General features: G+C 37.4%; 1 protein-coding gene across 2 annotated transcripts in view; it reads left to right on the top strand.

Annotated features, from left to right (window-relative positions):
- Positions 1-17,779, top strand: part of HERC3 (HECT and RLD domain containing E3 ubiquitin protein ligase 3) — a 123,067-nt gene that overhangs the window by 92,437 nt on the left and 12,851 nt on the right. For both annotated transcript variants that reach the window (XM_050790416.1, XM_050790417.1), the window contains 5 exons: positions 1,171-1,341; positions 3,319-3,462; positions 4,387-4,553; positions 7,690-7,756; positions 8,240-8,322. In XM_050790416.1, coding sequence (XP_050646373.1) covers positions 1,171-1,341; positions 3,319-3,462; positions 4,387-4,553; positions 7,690-7,756; positions 8,240-8,322 — 632 coding nt within the window. The remainder of the gene's footprint in view (positions 1-1,170; positions 1,342-3,318; positions 3,463-4,386; positions 4,554-7,689; positions 7,757-8,239; positions 8,323-17,779) is intronic.

Raw genomic sequence — 17,779 nt, 5'->3', positions numbered from 1 at the left:
TACATGTGGTGAAAGATTATTCTTCTTTTGATTTTCTTCACCCATTACACAAATGTAGAAACCGTGCCAGGCGCAGCCCACACCTATAATCCTAGCACTTTGGGAGGCCGAGGCAGGCTTATCACTTGAGGTCAGGTTCAAGACCAGCCTGGCCAACATGGTAAAACCCTGTCTCTATCCAAAATACAAAACTTAGTTGGGCGTGGTGTTGCCCACCTGTAATCTCAGCTATTCGGGAGGCTGAGACAAGAGAATCACTTGAACTCAGGATGTGGAGGTTTCAGTGAGCCGAGATTATGCTACCGCACTCCAGCCTGGGTGACAGAGCACGATTCCGTCTCAGAAAAAAAAAAAAAAGTAGAAACCATTGTTAGCTCGAGAGCTGTGCAAAACAGGCAACAGGCTGGATTTGATATGTGGGGCCTTAGTTTGCTGACTCCTGACAGAGAGAGAGAATTAAATGGAACTTGGGAATTCTTCGTTGAATAAAAACTTGTTATAGAGATTTATTTAATAATTTATTTTAAATACACATTTTTATTATAAAGTATAATTGATTTTGACAAGCTACAAAAACATTTGTGAATTAGCAGCTCAAATCCTCCAATTCCTACTGTTGGTAGATATAGATATATAACTTCATTTATCTTTCCCTCTCCATCTCTCTGACTGTCTGCCTGTCTGTCTTTTTCCAGCTCTGACTGCATCTATCTATATATGTGTTTGTTTTCATATTGCTGTATCTGTTATATTGACAGTTTAGAGGTTTTCAAGAGAAATGAAATTTTTCAAAGAATAACTCTTTAACAAGTGGTTATTAGCTTTCTTTTCCTGCCATCTTGAAAGTTGTGGTTTTTACCCACTTTCTACCATGTTTCTTTAAGCATGATACTATTTTAGTATTAATCAACTGGTTTAAGTCACTTTCCTGGACCTGGTTATAGATCATATGATTCATAAACTGTTTTAGTTAGTTTCTGTGAGTCCAGATTAGAAAGACTTGTGTGCTGCGTAAACATAAGTAACTTAGAAAATCTGTGGAAGTTAAGAGGGAAAAAAATAACCAAATGGAGGTGCAGTCAGTGCCCCCAAGTCCAGAAGCACAGCTGACTGCTCTCCCGACTCACGTGTGTGCTCTGAGTAACTGTGTTCTTGACTGTGCCATTCCAGGTGGCAGTCAATGGAGCCAACCTGCAGAATGTCTTCATGCTTCTCACCCTGGAGCCTCTGCTGGCCAGAAGCCCCTTCCTGGTCCTTCACGTTCGCAGGAACAACCTTGTTGGAGATGCCCTAAGAGAGCTGAGCATTCATTCTGATATTGATTTGAAAAAGCCTCTCAAAGTGAGTTCCTTCAGGATATTCCTCTAAATACCTTCGCAATTTTTCTTCAAACAGTGTTGATTAAGCAGCAATGATCTTACTCAAATTGTGGGGTGTAGCCATTCTTTCATTCATTTTACAAGAATTGAATCACCTTCTTTTGTCAAATCACCAAACAGAACATCTCAGTGTAACATTGGATAAAAATGTCAGTGGATTATTTGAAAGATTAGAGTGCTTTCTTTGTCTTCTTCTGCTGTCTTTGGTGTACCAGTTCCAGCTCTATCAAAAACAAGCAAACATCAACGAAAACGAAAGCTTTGACTAATTACAACGATTAAGCTATCATTTAGGAAGATTGTGGATATCAAAGATTTAAGAGAAAGAAGGTAAAATGGGAAAATGGAAAGGTAGTAAAATCATCTGGGAAGCTATTGGCCTATTATGAGAGGCACACCTAGTACCTGCAAATTATTAAATGAAAAAAAATTTCTCTCTCCATAGATCATGCATATTTCCAGGGCTTGGCATAATGCTTGGTACACAGTAGGTATTCTAGAAATACTTAGTGAATTATTTGAAATTGTTTAAAGTCATTCATCTTTTCCCTCAGACAACTTCTATATCCTTATTGCTAATCTTTTTATAAGTTCCACTTTCAGAAATGTAATAGGCATGAAATGAACTGATCATCTCCATAAAGGGTAAATAATGCTCGATAATTTACCCTTTCCAAAATTCCTAATCAGTAGCATCAGTCACATCAATCTGCCTGGCTGTTCTCCCCAGAACTTCTGTGTTACATTTTTGATACAGCTTTTCTTTTTGCCCTGTTTTCAATAGGTAATTCAGGTGAGGCAGTTCTTGCTTTGTAGCAGTATTCTGCTGGCATCTGTGTAATCCAGGTCCTAGTCTCTGTCCCACTTTTACTCTTGTCCTGCTCTAGACAATCTTGAAGACAGCCACAAGTGTAAGCTTTTTGAATGCTGATTTTAGCTCTGTGCCTGAGTCATTATCTCTGAAATGGGGATAATAGGACTCTACACATAAGGCTGTTCTGAGGATTAGGTTAATAGAGTTTAAGAGCTGGCATGTAGTAAACTCCATGTCATTTGTTGATTTGCTGTAGTTGTTACTGTTAATAACCATTATGTATCCAGCATGCCTACTTCCACTCCCTCACAGAGCCCATGTCTGTGTCTGATTACAATACCCTCTTCCCTTCTACATGCAGCAGTTACTTCAAGAACCCTATTGGGAGTGATTTCTCCCAGAAAGTGTTCTTTTATTCAACTTAAATGAAAAATCATTTTTTTCTATGTGCCAGAATATTTACCTCTCATTATATATTTGACTCTTTAAAAATAAGTATTCTCTGCTTTTATGTCTGTCTTTCTGCCCCTAAGCAGATGGTAGACTTTCTTTTTCTTTTTTTTTTTTTTGGTCGGAATTTCACTCTTTGTTGCCCAGGCTGGAGTACAGTGGCACAATCTCGGCTCATTGCAACCTCTGCCTCCCAGATTCAAGCGACTCTCCTGTCTCAGCTTCCGGAGTAGTGGATTACAGGTGCCCGCCACCACGCCAGGCTCATTTGTGTATTTTTAGTAGAGACAGGGTTTCACCATGTTGGCCAGGCTGGTCTCGAACTCCTGACCTCAGGTGATCTGCCTGCCTTGGCCTCCCAAAGTGCTGGGATTACAGACGTGAGCCACCACGCCCAGCCAATAGATGGTAGACTTTCTAAGGACAGGTGGTAAATTTCTGACTTCCTTTGTATCCCTTGAAGCACCTAGTAAAAATTTTGTGTATCTATAAGTACCTTGTTAAAACTTTACCAGCAATAATCAACAGACACACCTTGCAGTTTTCATTGCATCAGTGTATATTCTTTGTTATACTTTCCTTCATTTATCCTGAGTTTAGAAAATGGTCTGCTGAAAAGAGATACAATTTGTCATAGATTTCCCTGAAGCATTAATTCTGTTCCATTACTTTAAGGTAATCTTTGATGGTGAAGAAGCAGTGGATGCTGGTGGTGTTACAAAGGAATTTTTTCTTTTACTGTTAAAAGAACTTTTGAATCCCATCTATGGAATGTTTACCTACTATCAAGATTCAAATCTCTTGTGGTTTTCAGATACGGTAAGTAAGTGGTGTCACAATTAAACAGATGGATTAAACTTTCTTTTTGTTGTCAGACCAATCCCCTAATTTCTGACTTTGCAAAGGGGAACATAGCAAGGATAATAATTCAAAATGTTTATAAGTAATTAAAATGTTTATCCCGTCTTCATTTATACTTGTTGCCAAGACCTCATAGTGCATTTTGTGAGCCATCAGTCCCATTTCCATTTCTAGTAGGTAAGATCCAAGTCTTGTTATCTGAGAAGGGTAAAAAGAAACAGTGTGATAAATTGGTTTTGTGACACGTGGAAGGTCAATAATCAAATATGTCTGATTTTAATAACAATGATAATATAGTATCACACACACATACATATGCATGCACAGTTTATTTTTGAAACTTCAGTAGGAGAGCTAAGTTTTTAAAGGCATTTTAATTTCAATCAGACGGTCATTTACATTTTTTTCTATGAGAGTTTTCTTCCTAGATCTGCACCATACCAAAAGGTAGCCACTAGGCACTAGCCACATGTGGTTATTTATATATTATTTATTTAAAATTAAGTAACAACAAAGATTCATTTGCTCCATTGTACTAGCCACATTTCCTGTGCCTAGTAGACACATGTAGCCAGTGGCTACCATATGAGATTGACAGAATAGAATGTTTCTATTGTGACTGAAAGTTCTGTTGGATAGCCCTGCTCTAGATGACTATGAGCTGTTCTCTGTATCACTAGGTGCAAATGCTTAACTCTGTCTACATTGCGTCTTTAAGGGATAACAACTTTTGTCAGTGTGTTTCTTTGCTACAGAAGGTAACTAAATATTAATGAGGCCTTTATTTTTTTATTTTGAAAATATTTTGAGGGAAACGGTAGAATGTTTGAAGGCCACAAACATTGCATTTCTTTTTAACACATTTGTATATGTCCTAAAAAGTGTTTTGTAGAGCACAACTGGTTTCACTTGATTGGCATAACCTGTGGACTAGCTATCTACAACTCCACTGTGGTTGATCTCCACTTCCCATTGGCTCTCTACAAGAAGTTACTCAATGTAAAGCCTGGCTTGGAAGACTTAAAGGAGTTGTCACCCACTGAAGGAAGGTACAAAGCTAAAAGGCGATTGGTATCTGAAACTGTTGTGGCTATCTCTGGCATGAGGATTAAAGGTTGAAAATACTATCTGTACAAATCTGAGTTTATTGCATCCTATGGTTAAACCCTGTTATATGTGTTTTGTCTAAGATGTAGCTGTACAGCTACTTGCTTGAAACATTGCCTGTGTTATCGGTACAGTTGTCTCTTGATATCCAAGGGGCATTAGTTCCAGGACACCTTGCAGATACCAAAATCCATATATGCACAAGTCCTGCAGGGGCCCTAGAAGAACCCATGGATTGGAAAAGTTGGCCTTCCATGTCCTTGGGTTTTACACCCTGAAAATACTGTATCTTCTTTCTTTAATTATACTTTTTTTTGTTGGTGAGGCATAATAGATATACATATTTTGGGGATACACGTGATAATATAATACATTATATAATTTGTAAAGTTCAAACCAATGTAACTGGTATATCCATTACCTTAAATATTTCTCTTTATATTAGAAACATTTGAATTATTCTATTTTAATGGCCATACTTCCCAAAGTAATTTATAGTACTATAAATTTATAGATTCAATACTATTCCCATCAAGCTACCATTGACTTTCCTTTCAGAATTAGAAAAAACTACTTTAAATTTCATATGGAACCAAAAAAGAGCCCGTAGAGCCAAGACAGTCCTAAGCAAAAAGAGCAAAGCTGGAGGTATTACGCTACCTGACTTCAAACTATACTACAAGGCTATAGTAACCAAAACAACATGGTGCTGGTACCAAAACAGATATATAGACCAATGGCACAGAACAGAGACCTCAGAAATAACACCACACATATACAATCATCTGATTTTCGACAAACCTGAAAAAACAAGCAATGAGGGAAGGATTCCCTATTTAATAAATGGTGCTAGGAAAACTGGCTAGCCATATGCAGAAAACAGAAACTGGACCCCTTCCTTACACCTTATACAAAAATTAGCTCAAGATGAATTAAAGACTTAAATGTAAAAAACTCAAAACCATAAAAACCCTAGAAGAAAACCTAGGCAATACCATTCAGGACATAGGCATGGGCAAAGATTTCATGTCTAAAACACCAAAAGCAAGGGCAACAAAAGCCAAAATTGACAAATGGGATCTAATCGAACTAAAGAGCTGCACAGCAAAAAAACTATCAGCAGAGGGAACAGAAAACCTACAGAATGGGGAAAATGTTTGCAATCTATCCATCTGACAAAGATCTGATATACAGAATCTACAAGGAACTTAAACAAATTTATAAGAAAAAAAAAAAAACCCATCAAAAAGTGGGCAAAGGATATGAACAGATGCTTCTCAAAAGAAGACATTTATGTGGCCAACAAACACATGAAAAAAAGCTCATCATCACTGATCATTAGAGAAATGCAAATCAAAACCACAATGAGATACCATCTCACGCCAGTCAGAATGGCGATTATTAAAAAGTCAGGAAACAACAGATGCTGGCAAGGCTCTGAAGAAACAGGAATACACTGTTGGTGGGAGTGTAAATTAGTTCAACCATTGTGGAAGACAGTGTGGTGATTCCACAAGGATCTAGAACCAGAAATACCATTTTACCCTGCTATCCCATTACTGGGTATATATCCAAAGGATTATAAATCATTCTACTATAAAGACACATGCACACATGTATGTTTATTGCAGCACTGTTTACAATAGCAAAGACTTGGAACCAACCCAAATGCCCATCAATAATAGACTGGATAAAGAAAATGTGGCACATACACACCATGGAATACTATGCAGCCATAAAAATGAATGAGTTCATGTCCCTTGCAGGGACATGGATGAAGCTGGAAGCTATCATTCTTAGCAAACTAACACAGGAACAGAAAACCAAACACCACATGTTCTCACTTATAAGTGGGAGTTGAACAATGAGAACACGTGGATACATGGAGGGGAACATCACACACCGGGGCCTGTCAGCGGGTAGGGGGGAAGGGGAGGGAAAGCATTAGTACAAATACCTAATACATGTGGGGCTTAAAACCTAGATGACAGGTTGATAGGTACAGCAAACCACCATAGCACATATATACCTATGTAACAAACCTGCACAGTCTGCACATGTATCCCAGAACTTAAAGTAAAATAATAATAATAATAATAAAAGCCTTTCTAACTGGGTGAAGAAAAAAGTAAAGATGTGTTTTCTTTAATATATATTTTATCTGTGTACTAATAACAAAACCAGACTTATTTTTGTCTCTTCAGTCTCAAGAAAGAAAAAAATATTTAAAAAGAAACTCATTTCGCAGATTAACATTAGGGAGAAGGTGAACAACTATGATAGTTTTCTTGGCTGGTGAATTTTTGGAGTGTCTGAAATCAATCTTTTAAAATTATGTTGTTGTTAAGGACAGTTAGCAGTGTTTTATGCTGAATTACACAGAGACAGTATATTTTTATGGACACATTTGGCATGCAAAGTATCAGCTTTATATGCCTGTGCAATGCATGACCTCTCAAATACAACTTCTTTTCCTTTCTCCATCTCTTAAAAAAAAATTAGCGTGAGTGTATTTTAAGAAGAAGGCAATTCTTCTTCTTCCAACATGGCTCAGGGAAGCCAAAAGATTGGGCACCCCTGGTCTTTACCAAATAGAGACTTCTGCATTAACAAGTAAGCCATTAAAATTCCTAAGTGGATGTGGTGACTTTGTGCCTTTTTTTTTTTTTTTTAAATGATGGAAGGATTATTTTACTAATGCATAAGCCAGTGAAGCTGGCTGGAGGCCCCTGCAATACCATCTCCTCATTTATATATCTACACACACACTTGCAAACTACTTCAGAGTTAAGAGGACACAAGTATGTTAGGTTAAAAATCCATCTGAATTTCTTTTCAAGTCTAATAAGATTTGTCAGTAAGAAGAGAGAATAATTAATGAATGTTTTATAGGTCTAGTGCCATAATTATCTTCAAGGTGTAGGTACATGATTTTCTGTCCATCTGGATTTATGTTTATTCCAGAATCTCCTTTCATAGTTTTTCCTTGGAAATGATCTGGACGTGTAACTGAAGTAGAAACACTGTTGCAGCAGTATCTGACTTTCCACTCTTCCTTTTCTGTCATTCTATGATTAGGAGTCTCCAAGAGCTTTTAGATTACCCTGGGGAGGATGTGGAGGAGACTTTCTGCCTCAACTTCACGGTAAGAATTTCCACAGTTTACTTAGGATTGTGGCTGTCTCTCTTACCATCTGTAGAGTGATAATTAACATTAGTTCTTCAAATCACAGAAAAACGTCAGGGACTTCTTTGAATCAAATTATTTTAGTCATAGCGTCTTGAGTGTTATAGGAGTTCAGTGAGTGTGTTGAATAAATGAATGAATGATTAATCTATGCACTTAGGAAAATTATTGAAGAAATAATCCTTCCTACTCTTGACACATATTCTTGAGTTCGTGTCATTTTCTCCTTGAGTGCATTTATTGGCAACTCCATGTCCTAAAACAAAAGATGTTTTTTAACGTGCTAATGTTTTCTGACTCAAGTTCTCATTATTCTCCCACTAATTTTCTGTAATAGTCATGGAACTACATTTGTTTCTAAAGCCTCTCTCAGTCATTTGAGTTCTACAAGATAAATGGTCAACAAAACTGAAATATTTCTTTTTTCCACCTTAAATATAGATCTGCCGAGAAAGCTATGGAGTGATTGAACAGAAGAAGCTGATACCTGGGGGAGATAATGTGACTGTGTGCAAGGATAACAGGTTAGTCCTGGCCTTGGACTGTTGCAGATGCTGCTACTTCATATTTCTGCAGTTTGACATTTAAAACCAAAATAAAAATTGCTTTTTAACGTTAATACCTTCTTCAGAGGGGAGGTAAGGGTGATAGGGCAAGAATTTACAGATTTCAAATAATTTTTCTTTTTTTTTTTGGGCGGACCCAGGCTAGAGTGCAGTGGCATGATCTCGGCTCACTGCAGCCTCCGCCCCTCCAGGTTTAAGCAATTCTCTGCCTCAGCGTCTGGAGTAGCTGGGATTAGAGGCATGCACCACCACGCCCGTCTAATTTTTTATATTTTTAGTAGAGATGGGGTTTCACCATCTTGGCCAGGCTGGTCTTGAACTCCTGACCTCGTGATCCACCCACCTCGGCCTCCCAAAGTGCTGGGATTACAGGTGTGAGCCACCGTGCCTGGCCTAAATAATTTTTAATAGCAGAGCAAGCACCAGGACTAGATTCAGGAGATAACTGTTTTAGTTCTAGATCTGCATCTTTTTGGCTTTGACTCTGAGCAAGTTACATAAACTGTTTGGTTTCAGTTTTCTCATCTGCCAAATGGAGATTATAATCACTGTCCTCTCTACTTCATGGGATGTTTGTGAGAATGAAATGAGATAATTTACAGGAAGATACTTTGGAATGGATGAACTGCCAGAGTCTAGCACAGAGTTTCTAGTATCTAACAGAGTGCCTGGCACAAAAGTACTCAAAAAATATGTGTTGAATAAATGAATTTTATAAAGATGCTTACTATCACTGCTATTTTACTGCTGAATGATTTGTCGTAGAGGTTTTAAATTAAGTTATTCTCTCTGGATCATAACAACAAATTCAAGTACATTTGATTTTTCAGGATGATTCATAATCTCTGAGTTAACTCTTTAGAGGAGAGAAGATGCTCATTTTTGCTTACTTTTATATTAAATTATGCTAATCTGCATGAAATCAATTTACTTTACAAACACTGAGTGACTACTGTGTGTCAGCCATATTGCTGGGTATAGAGGGTGAATAACTTCCATCCTTAGAAGCTTGGGATTAGTTGAGAAGGGTCAATGTATGGAAATAATTGCGATAGCATCCAGTGTATGTGATAGAAGTTTTAGCCCAGGTGCCACGGTACTAGAGTAAGAGGTTACAACGCTTTTATCAGACATTAAAGAATACAAGTTGGAGGAAACATTTTAGGCACCAAGTGAGTCGCGACTTTCCAGTTTGACACATGATAGAGAATGTCGGATACTTGTGGAGTGGGGACTGGTGTACGGATGAAGGGAGACTGTAGTAGCATCAGAGTGGAGGTTATCAAGGCCTTGAATGGCGCTTGGAGTAGAACATGGTTGGTTTCTATTTTAGAAAGATTACTTTGGGGGTCATGTGGAAATAGACCACGTGCAGGGATACCCATTAGGAGGCTTTTGAGGTAGCTCAGGTAAAGGATGGTAACAGCCAGAACAAAGGCAGTGGGAAACAGAGTTAGTTATATAACCAAATAGGAGCTAGTGTCTGATTATATATGGATGGTATGAGAGAGGCATATATTGATAATAATGCTGAAGTTTCTAATTCAAACACTAACTAATAGAAAACAGAGTCTATAAAGCAGGTTCAAGGGAACAAGTTCCATTTTGAATATATTGATTTTGATATGTCTGTGTGATACCCAGGTGATTGTGTTTAGAGCAGAAAATTTATATATCTCAATAAAGAAGTCTTATATGGATATTTTTTAATTAGTTATGTGAGCCTCAATCACCATTGAATTTGAGGTTGCTTACAGCAAGAATCAACAAGAAAGAAGTGGTGAAATGAAAAACAAGGACAAGGAAAATGTAATTTCTTGGAGGAGCTATATAAGTTAGAATAAAATGCAGACTCTTGAGGATGTGAGCATAATTCGCCCATAGGCTAGCATTGAAACTTGTTGGCTTAAGGAAAGGGCAGGTAGGGGGTGGGAAAGGTGAGAGAATGACAGTCTTTCTTTGGAAGCCTTTAGAGAGGAAAGCAAGGTTTCATTTAAGCTATGAAAAAAGATACAGATGTGGAGGACCTAGATGCTGTTTGTACGCATGCAGGAAAATTAAGTAAAACTCACTCTGGACTTTTACTGGCTTCTTCCTCTAAATACTTGGGAAGATGCAATTGGAGATCCTATTAAATTCAGTCTATCCAAGTGATCTATCTTGGTTTTCTTCCACAATCTTTCCTTTTGAAAATAGGAATGGGCTGGGTGCAGTGGCTCATGCCTGTAATCCCAGAACTTTGGGAAGCCAAGGTGGGTGAATTGCTTGAGCTCAGAAGTTCAAGACCAGCATGGGCAAGATAGCAAAACCAAGTATCTAAAAAAAATACAAAAAAAAAAAAAGAGAAAATTAGCCAGATGTGTGGTAGTGCATATTTGTACTTCCAGCTACTCAGGAGGCTAAGGTGGGAGGATCACTTGAGCTTGGGAAGTGGAGGCTGTAGTGAGCCATGATCATGCCTCTGCACTCCAGCCCGGACAACAAACCAAGACCTCATCTTCCAAAAAAAAAAAAAGATAGAAAAATATTGACAGACTTCTATCCTTGACTTTTTTGTTTTTTGAGACGGAGTCTCACTCTGTCTCCAAGGCTGGAGTACAGTGGTGCAATCTTGGCTCGCTGCAACCTTCACCTCCTGGGTTCAAGTGATTCTTCTGCCTCAGCCTCCCCCGTAGCTAGGATTACAGGCGTGTACCACCATGCCCTGCTAATTTTTGTATTTTTAGTAGAGACAGGGTTTCACCATGTTGGCCAGCCTGGTTTCGGACTCCTGACCTGGGCTGATCTGCCCGCCTCAGGCTCCCAAAGTGCTGGGATTACAGGCATGAGCCACTGCACGCAGCCCATCCTTGACGTTTTTAAAAAACAACTCGAAGCTAGTATGATCTCATAGAGCATTCAGTAACCTTTTTTTTTTTTTTGTCATGTAAACTTTCCAGACTATCCAAGAAGCCTCAGCTTTGGGGAAAGTGAGCTTTAGTATCAGAGTTGAGTGAAATGATGCAGAAGCCACCTAGACACCCAACAAAAATGGCTTCAGTTGATGGAATTATCTTGGCTCTAGAAACCTAATATAGAGGCTAGTTTTGATTCAAGTAAGAATGTTGCAATCAAAACCCTTGATAAGAATCTTGATAAGAATTAAGTAAAACTCACTCTGGACTTTTACTGGCTTCTTCCTCTAAATACTTGGGAAGATGCAATTGGAGATCCTATTAAATTCAGTCTATCCAAGCAGTTTCCTTTATCTATATAACATTGGTACTTTTGTTAACAGTAAATAATTTATTTTCAGGTTGTTTATTTCCTTAGTAAGAACAGGCTTTTTATTCCATATAGTCATATAATGTTTTTAGAATTGGGAAAATTTGTGGCAGATCATAAAGCAGATTTGTTAGCCCAGTTGATTTCTCTTCCCTTCTTGTTTTGGGGATTGCTTTAAACATTGCACATGTGTGCAAGTACATATGTAGATACATATATAGCCTTTAGTCTTTCAATCAATGTCTTAGCTTTTGCATTAGGTTTCAGACAAGATAATGTGTGCATCATTCGTTAGAAGCTAACAGTGGGATAGGCAAGCATCCTGAGGAAGGGGAACATTCACAATGTCCTCATCCTTTGGTGGGTCATCATAGTGCTCTGTGAGTATGATACAGTGGCTGGGGAAATGAATGACCTAGTGCAGGAATAGGCAATTGGCGATGTAGTCTGCAGTTGAGGCAGTTGCCAGAACTTTTTACTCCTTTTCATATCTTTGTCAAGTTATTTCTCTTAGCATATTTTTGTCTCTGTCTTTTTTGCTCTGTTTCTAAGTCTGAATTTTTCTCTCTTTCTGTTTCTTTGCTTCTCTCTCCCTGTCTTTCTCCTTATTCAAAAGACATTTCTTTGAATCAACAGTTGAATTGACTCAACAGTTGTGGGAGGAACTGTGCAGGAATAGTAAAATATAACACAGTTTGTTTAGGGTGATAAGCTGTTCTCAGATGCAACCATAAATGGAATATGAAGACTAAATTGGGTGGTTGAATCTGAAGGCGTTCAGAGAAATCAGCTTGGACAGATGCATCTGGGAGGACAGATACGGGATAGAGCTAAGTTTGGAAGCCTACTAAGATTTGGATACTAGAAAGTAGAGAAGAGGACATAAATATGAAAGGTGCTCTGTAAAGGGATGGAAAAATCTGAGTTGTCAGTTCAGACAGAGAAATTTTGATTGCGTTATACTATGTTCATGATGTATGGAACAGCTTCTGTACTAGGTAGAAATTTAGATTTTGGTTTTTCAGAGTACTCATTGAGTGCACTGTGAACTCATCCATGCTGCTTTAGGCACTGCTGTACATGTCTGTGTCACTCAGTGACAGGCAGGAGACCCTGTTGCTGTCACAGTTACCTGTTTGTCTTCGTTTGGGCTGCTGTAAAAAAGTAGCATAAACTGGATGACTTATAAACAACACAAATGTATTTGTCACGTTCTGGAGACTGGAAGTCAAAGATTAGGCTGCCAGCATGGTTAGGTTCTGGCGAGGGCCTTCTTCCACGTTGCAGACTGCTGACTTCTTGTTGTATCCTAGCATGGTGGAGAGCAGGGATGGAAAGCAAGCTCTCTTGTGACTCTTATAAGGACACCAGTCCCATTCATGGTTACTGCTGTACTCTTTACTATAGCTGTTTTGGTTAGGGACCACCAGAAAAAGACATGAATGAATTTTTTTTCTTTTCATTTTATGCTGCACAAAATAGAAGTCTTACCAACAAAGTACATTGAGGTCCTGGTAAGAAAGGCTGTATGAAGTTATAAAAAGTTGATCATTATAGTCATTATTTCCTTGGTTATATGCCATAATCTAGTCATTGGCAGTCCTACGTTTTATGACTAAGAAAATGAAAGAACTGTAAGAAGAATATTATTCTACTGTACTTTTAGGCAGTTGTATACACAGATACTGCTAGCATTGAGGCTGTTTTTGTTAACAGTAAGATATTTGCTAGCATTGCTGCCCCAGGGGAAAATGCCAGAGGAATACCAATTCCATATTCATAATTTATTCCATTTCATTTGGTTTTAAAATGCTTTCTATCCTTGGACAGAACCTATACAGTCAAATGAGTTGTAGGCATCCAGGTAAAAGAACATCTGTGGCTAATTACTGGTGGCTGCATCATAGACAAATCTTGCCACCAGCTGGTAGTCACATCTGGATAATACTATATCACATGACTACTCATGGTTAAGCATTTCTTATGGTCTATAACATGGTGTTATTACCATTAGTGAAAAACCCACATATTGTTCTAGATTCCCTAACATTTACTCAATTTGATGCAATCAGATTAAATGCAATTGCTGTCTTCCCATTTTCCCCATATTAAAAAAGACAGATGACACACACATGGGGCTGGGGGGGGCAGTGGGGGGGCGGAGAGTAGAGTAAAAGGATCACATAGTGAGAAATGCCAAACTTAAGGTAAGTGCTTCAGAGGGCATCTAGATTCTATAGTGAGAAGCTGAGAATAAAACTCATGCATGACAAACACTTCTTGCTCCTTAAGATCTTCAGGACTGCTGGCAGACTTCAGTTGATCTTTCAGGATAGTTTCTGAGGGATGCAGTCTTTAAGATCTGCATTGTATTTGCATTGGACTATTACAGGAACAGCAGAATTAAAATGCCAGTAACACTTCTTGAGTGCTTACCATGCGTCAGACATTATTTGAAATATTTGACATGTAAGCCTTCCCATTTACTGATGAGGAAACTGAGGCACAGATAGGCATAAGTCTCTTGTTCAAGGTTGCAGAGCTACAAGTCCAGGATTCTAAACCAGAGCCAGGATTCAAAGCCAGGTGGTTTGAGTCAGACTGTGCTCCGTGGGCATCAGCATCTGACCTCTCAGGGGCTAAGGCTGGGGCTCGAGAGTTCCCATCCTCCTTTCCCCCTAGGAAGAAAAATGACTTTGAAGACTTTGCTGTTTTTCATTTCAGGCCAACTAGGTAATGTTTTTAAAAAGCAAAATTGGAATAGCTAAAAACATAACTATATACATATGAAATGGAGTGTCTGAATTTTTAAACTTAGGTGAAGACAATGCTTATATTTAAAATGCTATTACAAAGTCCTTATGAACACCCTTAATAATGACTGCATGGTCTGCTATGTGAATGTGTATTTTTCTGTTTCTTCACTGTTTAATATTTGACTTGTTTGTATGTTCTTTTTTATTCCTCTTTTTTCTCTTCCCCCCACCACCATTTTTAATAAGACTATGTCAAGTATCTTTTGTGTATAAAGGATTTTGTACCTTTAAAATTGCTTTTTAATGATAAGGTCTCCGGGGTGAAATGGAATTAAAATGTATAACATTTGAATTTGTTGATAGGTATTTTTGATAAATTTATTTTGCTAATGAATTATACTCCCTTATATGTCATTATCACCATTTCACCCAGTTCTTAGAAAAATGGTGTGTATTCTTTAAAAAAAAAATGAAAAAACTAAAAAGAAATTTAATCTCACTTACAAAATGTTGCATTTCTTTCACACATAGGCTACTTTACATACTCTACACAGTACTGATCTATTTTACTGCTGTTTACCTCTAAAATATTTTGTTTAAAAAATGAATTAACTAGAAGGTGGTGGTTGCACAGCATTGTGAATGTACAAATGCCACTGAATTGTTCCCTTTAAAATGGTTAATTTTGTTATGTGAATTTCACCTTAATAAAAAAAAGTGTGTATGTGTGTGTATATGTGTAAATGTGTCTATGTGTATGCATTGAGTGTACATTCTCAGGTAGAGAGAGCTGCCATGCCATTTTTCACAGTAAGCATCGTCATGCCAGTTTTCTGTGTAATACTCAGAGAGTTGGTTGTGTATTGCATGCTGCCTTTCTTTCTTTCTGCCAGTTAATTTTTGCTTTGTTGACTAATTTTGGCCTATAATAGGTTGAAAATGGTTTATGAATGATAGTGTTTGACCTACCTTGAAGCAAGGGTATCCTGCTAGATGCAGGTTTTAGGGTTGCCAGAGAAGCTATCAAATAAGCAGTCTAGGAAAGAGTATAAAGATTAGCCTAGTTAGGAAATGGCAGAAATCGCTTGACATCACAAACATCCCTGTATCCTTAGAGAAGTGGCCAACAGTGGTACAGCCGGTAGCTAGAAAACCCCATAGCTAAAGTGTTATCATAAACAAAAGGATTGCTGGCCAGAGCACAGAGCTAGGAACACTTGTCTCTAGACTCTGCCAGAGCCCCAGCTCACCTAGTGCTGCAGGTTCAGGAACACGCAGTACTAGGTGAGTTCTTTCTGCCTCAGTCAGGGTTTGCAGTCTTTCCTCTTTTTAGAGACTCTGCTGATGTCCTTTATGTATTTCTCTAGTAGGACTTAATAATTTTCATATGATTCATAGGAACTCTTCATTATGTTTAAGACTACTAACCCTTTGCCATCTATATCTATTGTAGGTTTTATTCTGTTTTTGCTTTTGAAAATGTAGTGTGTGTCTTTAACTCTGTGATTTCTTAATTTTTGTGTTGTCATGTCTGTTACTTCTTTTGGTCTTATATCACTCTTATCCGAGCCATTCCCTGTCCAGTAATTGATGTAATTGATAAATATTTAGTATATTTTCTTCAATTAGTCTGTAGTCAGAGGTAAAAATCTAAACTGTTTCCAAATTGCTAAAGGTTTTCTTAGCTGTTCTTAAGGTGAGCATTATGGTAATTATATTAGGTTCCAGATCCAGTTTGAGTTTTGATTAGAATTGTGATAAAAGTTAATTTGGGAAGAACTGATATTTTTGTGATATTCAATCTTACATCCAAAGGCTTATGTTACATTTATTTGTTTTTTATTTTTACATAGGTTATACACATTTCTTATTAGAGGTTTTAGCCTTTCCCATATATTTTGATCATTATTAGTGCCTATAAATGGTTATGGGTTTTTGTGTATTTATCTGATAACTGGTCAATTCATCAAACTTATTAAATTGAATTGTTTTTCAGTTGATTCTCTTGGGTTTTCTATACATAAAAAACATTTCCCAATACTTATACCTCTTATCTGTGTTTCAATCATTTTTGCTTTTTACTGTACCCAGAAAAAAAGTAAAATGATAATCTCATTCCTGGATATAAGAAATGAATATTAAATTTTATTAGATTTTTTTCTCTATTAAGATAATCATATGATTAAGATAATCAGAACTTCGTATGTAATATACTGTTCTGATTTTCTCTTTTGGTTGGCCTGAGCATAAGGAAGATTAACATTACCTTAAGGTTGTTTGTACTCAACAATCTGTTGTTATTAGCAACAGGTCAGTGCTGCCTTCCACTCCCTAGGATAAAGCAATTTAATTTTGCTTCTTTGGAATTTTAACCCTGCAGGGAAAATGAAGCAAATGGCATCTGATTTTTTAATTTTTTTGGAGTCCAGTTTTTAAAAAAAACTCTGCTTCATTCAGAATGAAGCAAACAAAGTTGAAATAGCCTTTTTTGTATATTTTTAATGTTATATTGAAGTCTTTTATCCTTTCTGGGAGATAATAAAAACTTGATATTATGTTGAGGAAACCAAAACAAGATAGTTTATTTAATTTCCTGTGTTTCTGAATTAAAGGCCACATTCTTCTCTCATAATAAGGAATCAGAAACATGGGAAGGCATTGATGTAGTGATGTCCATTTCTCCCATTTTGTAACAGGAGAGAAGGAGGATTGAATTTCCAATCACTGTCTTTATCTTTCATGTAATAATAATAGCTAAGAATTATTCAGCGCTTACCATGGTTTGGATGCTATTCTATAGGCGTTATATGTATTAATCCATTTGCTCTTCATAGTAACCCATGAGGAAGGGACTATTCCTATTCCCTTTTGTAGATGAGGAGAAATTGAGCACTGAGAGTATTAGCTGAGTTGCCTAAGGTACATTACTAATAGGAGGCAGAGCTGGGATTTGAATACAGGCAGTCAGAGTACCGAGACTTTTATATAATTTTTTTTGAAAATACTGTTTTATTAACACCACAGTGGTAAACATCTTTAAGCTTATGTTTCTTTATAGATCACTGGCTCACACATAATTCAAAACCCACACAGAAGCTAAGAGTCTTTACATTAAACATATTCTTCCTAAAAATCCTTACTGTATGCGTCTGTCCTCAAGCAGTAAAATTTGATTATGCACCATTTTATAATATGTCACATTTACATAGCAAAATAATGAAGGCACAGCTAATACAAGCAAACTTAAATCCTTTCTACTTCTGAGCTGGGGGTAGGGGCACACACTTGGATTGGTTCTTCAAGTATATATTTTTTCCAAACATTAGCTTCAGTGAAGAGTTCTGATGATTTTCACAGCTACACCCTAAAAGCTACATGACAGAAAGACGTCACAA

Source organism: Macaca thibetana, chromosome 5, assembly GCF_024542745.1.
Source record: "Macaca thibetana thibetana isolate TM-01 chromosome 5, ASM2454274v1, whole genome shotgun sequence".
Classification (NCBI taxonomy): Eukaryota; Metazoa; Chordata; class Mammalia; order Primates; family Cercopithecidae; genus Macaca; species Macaca thibetana.
Note: the sequence above shows the minus strand (reverse complement) of the source record. Positions and strands in the feature narration are given on the sequence as shown.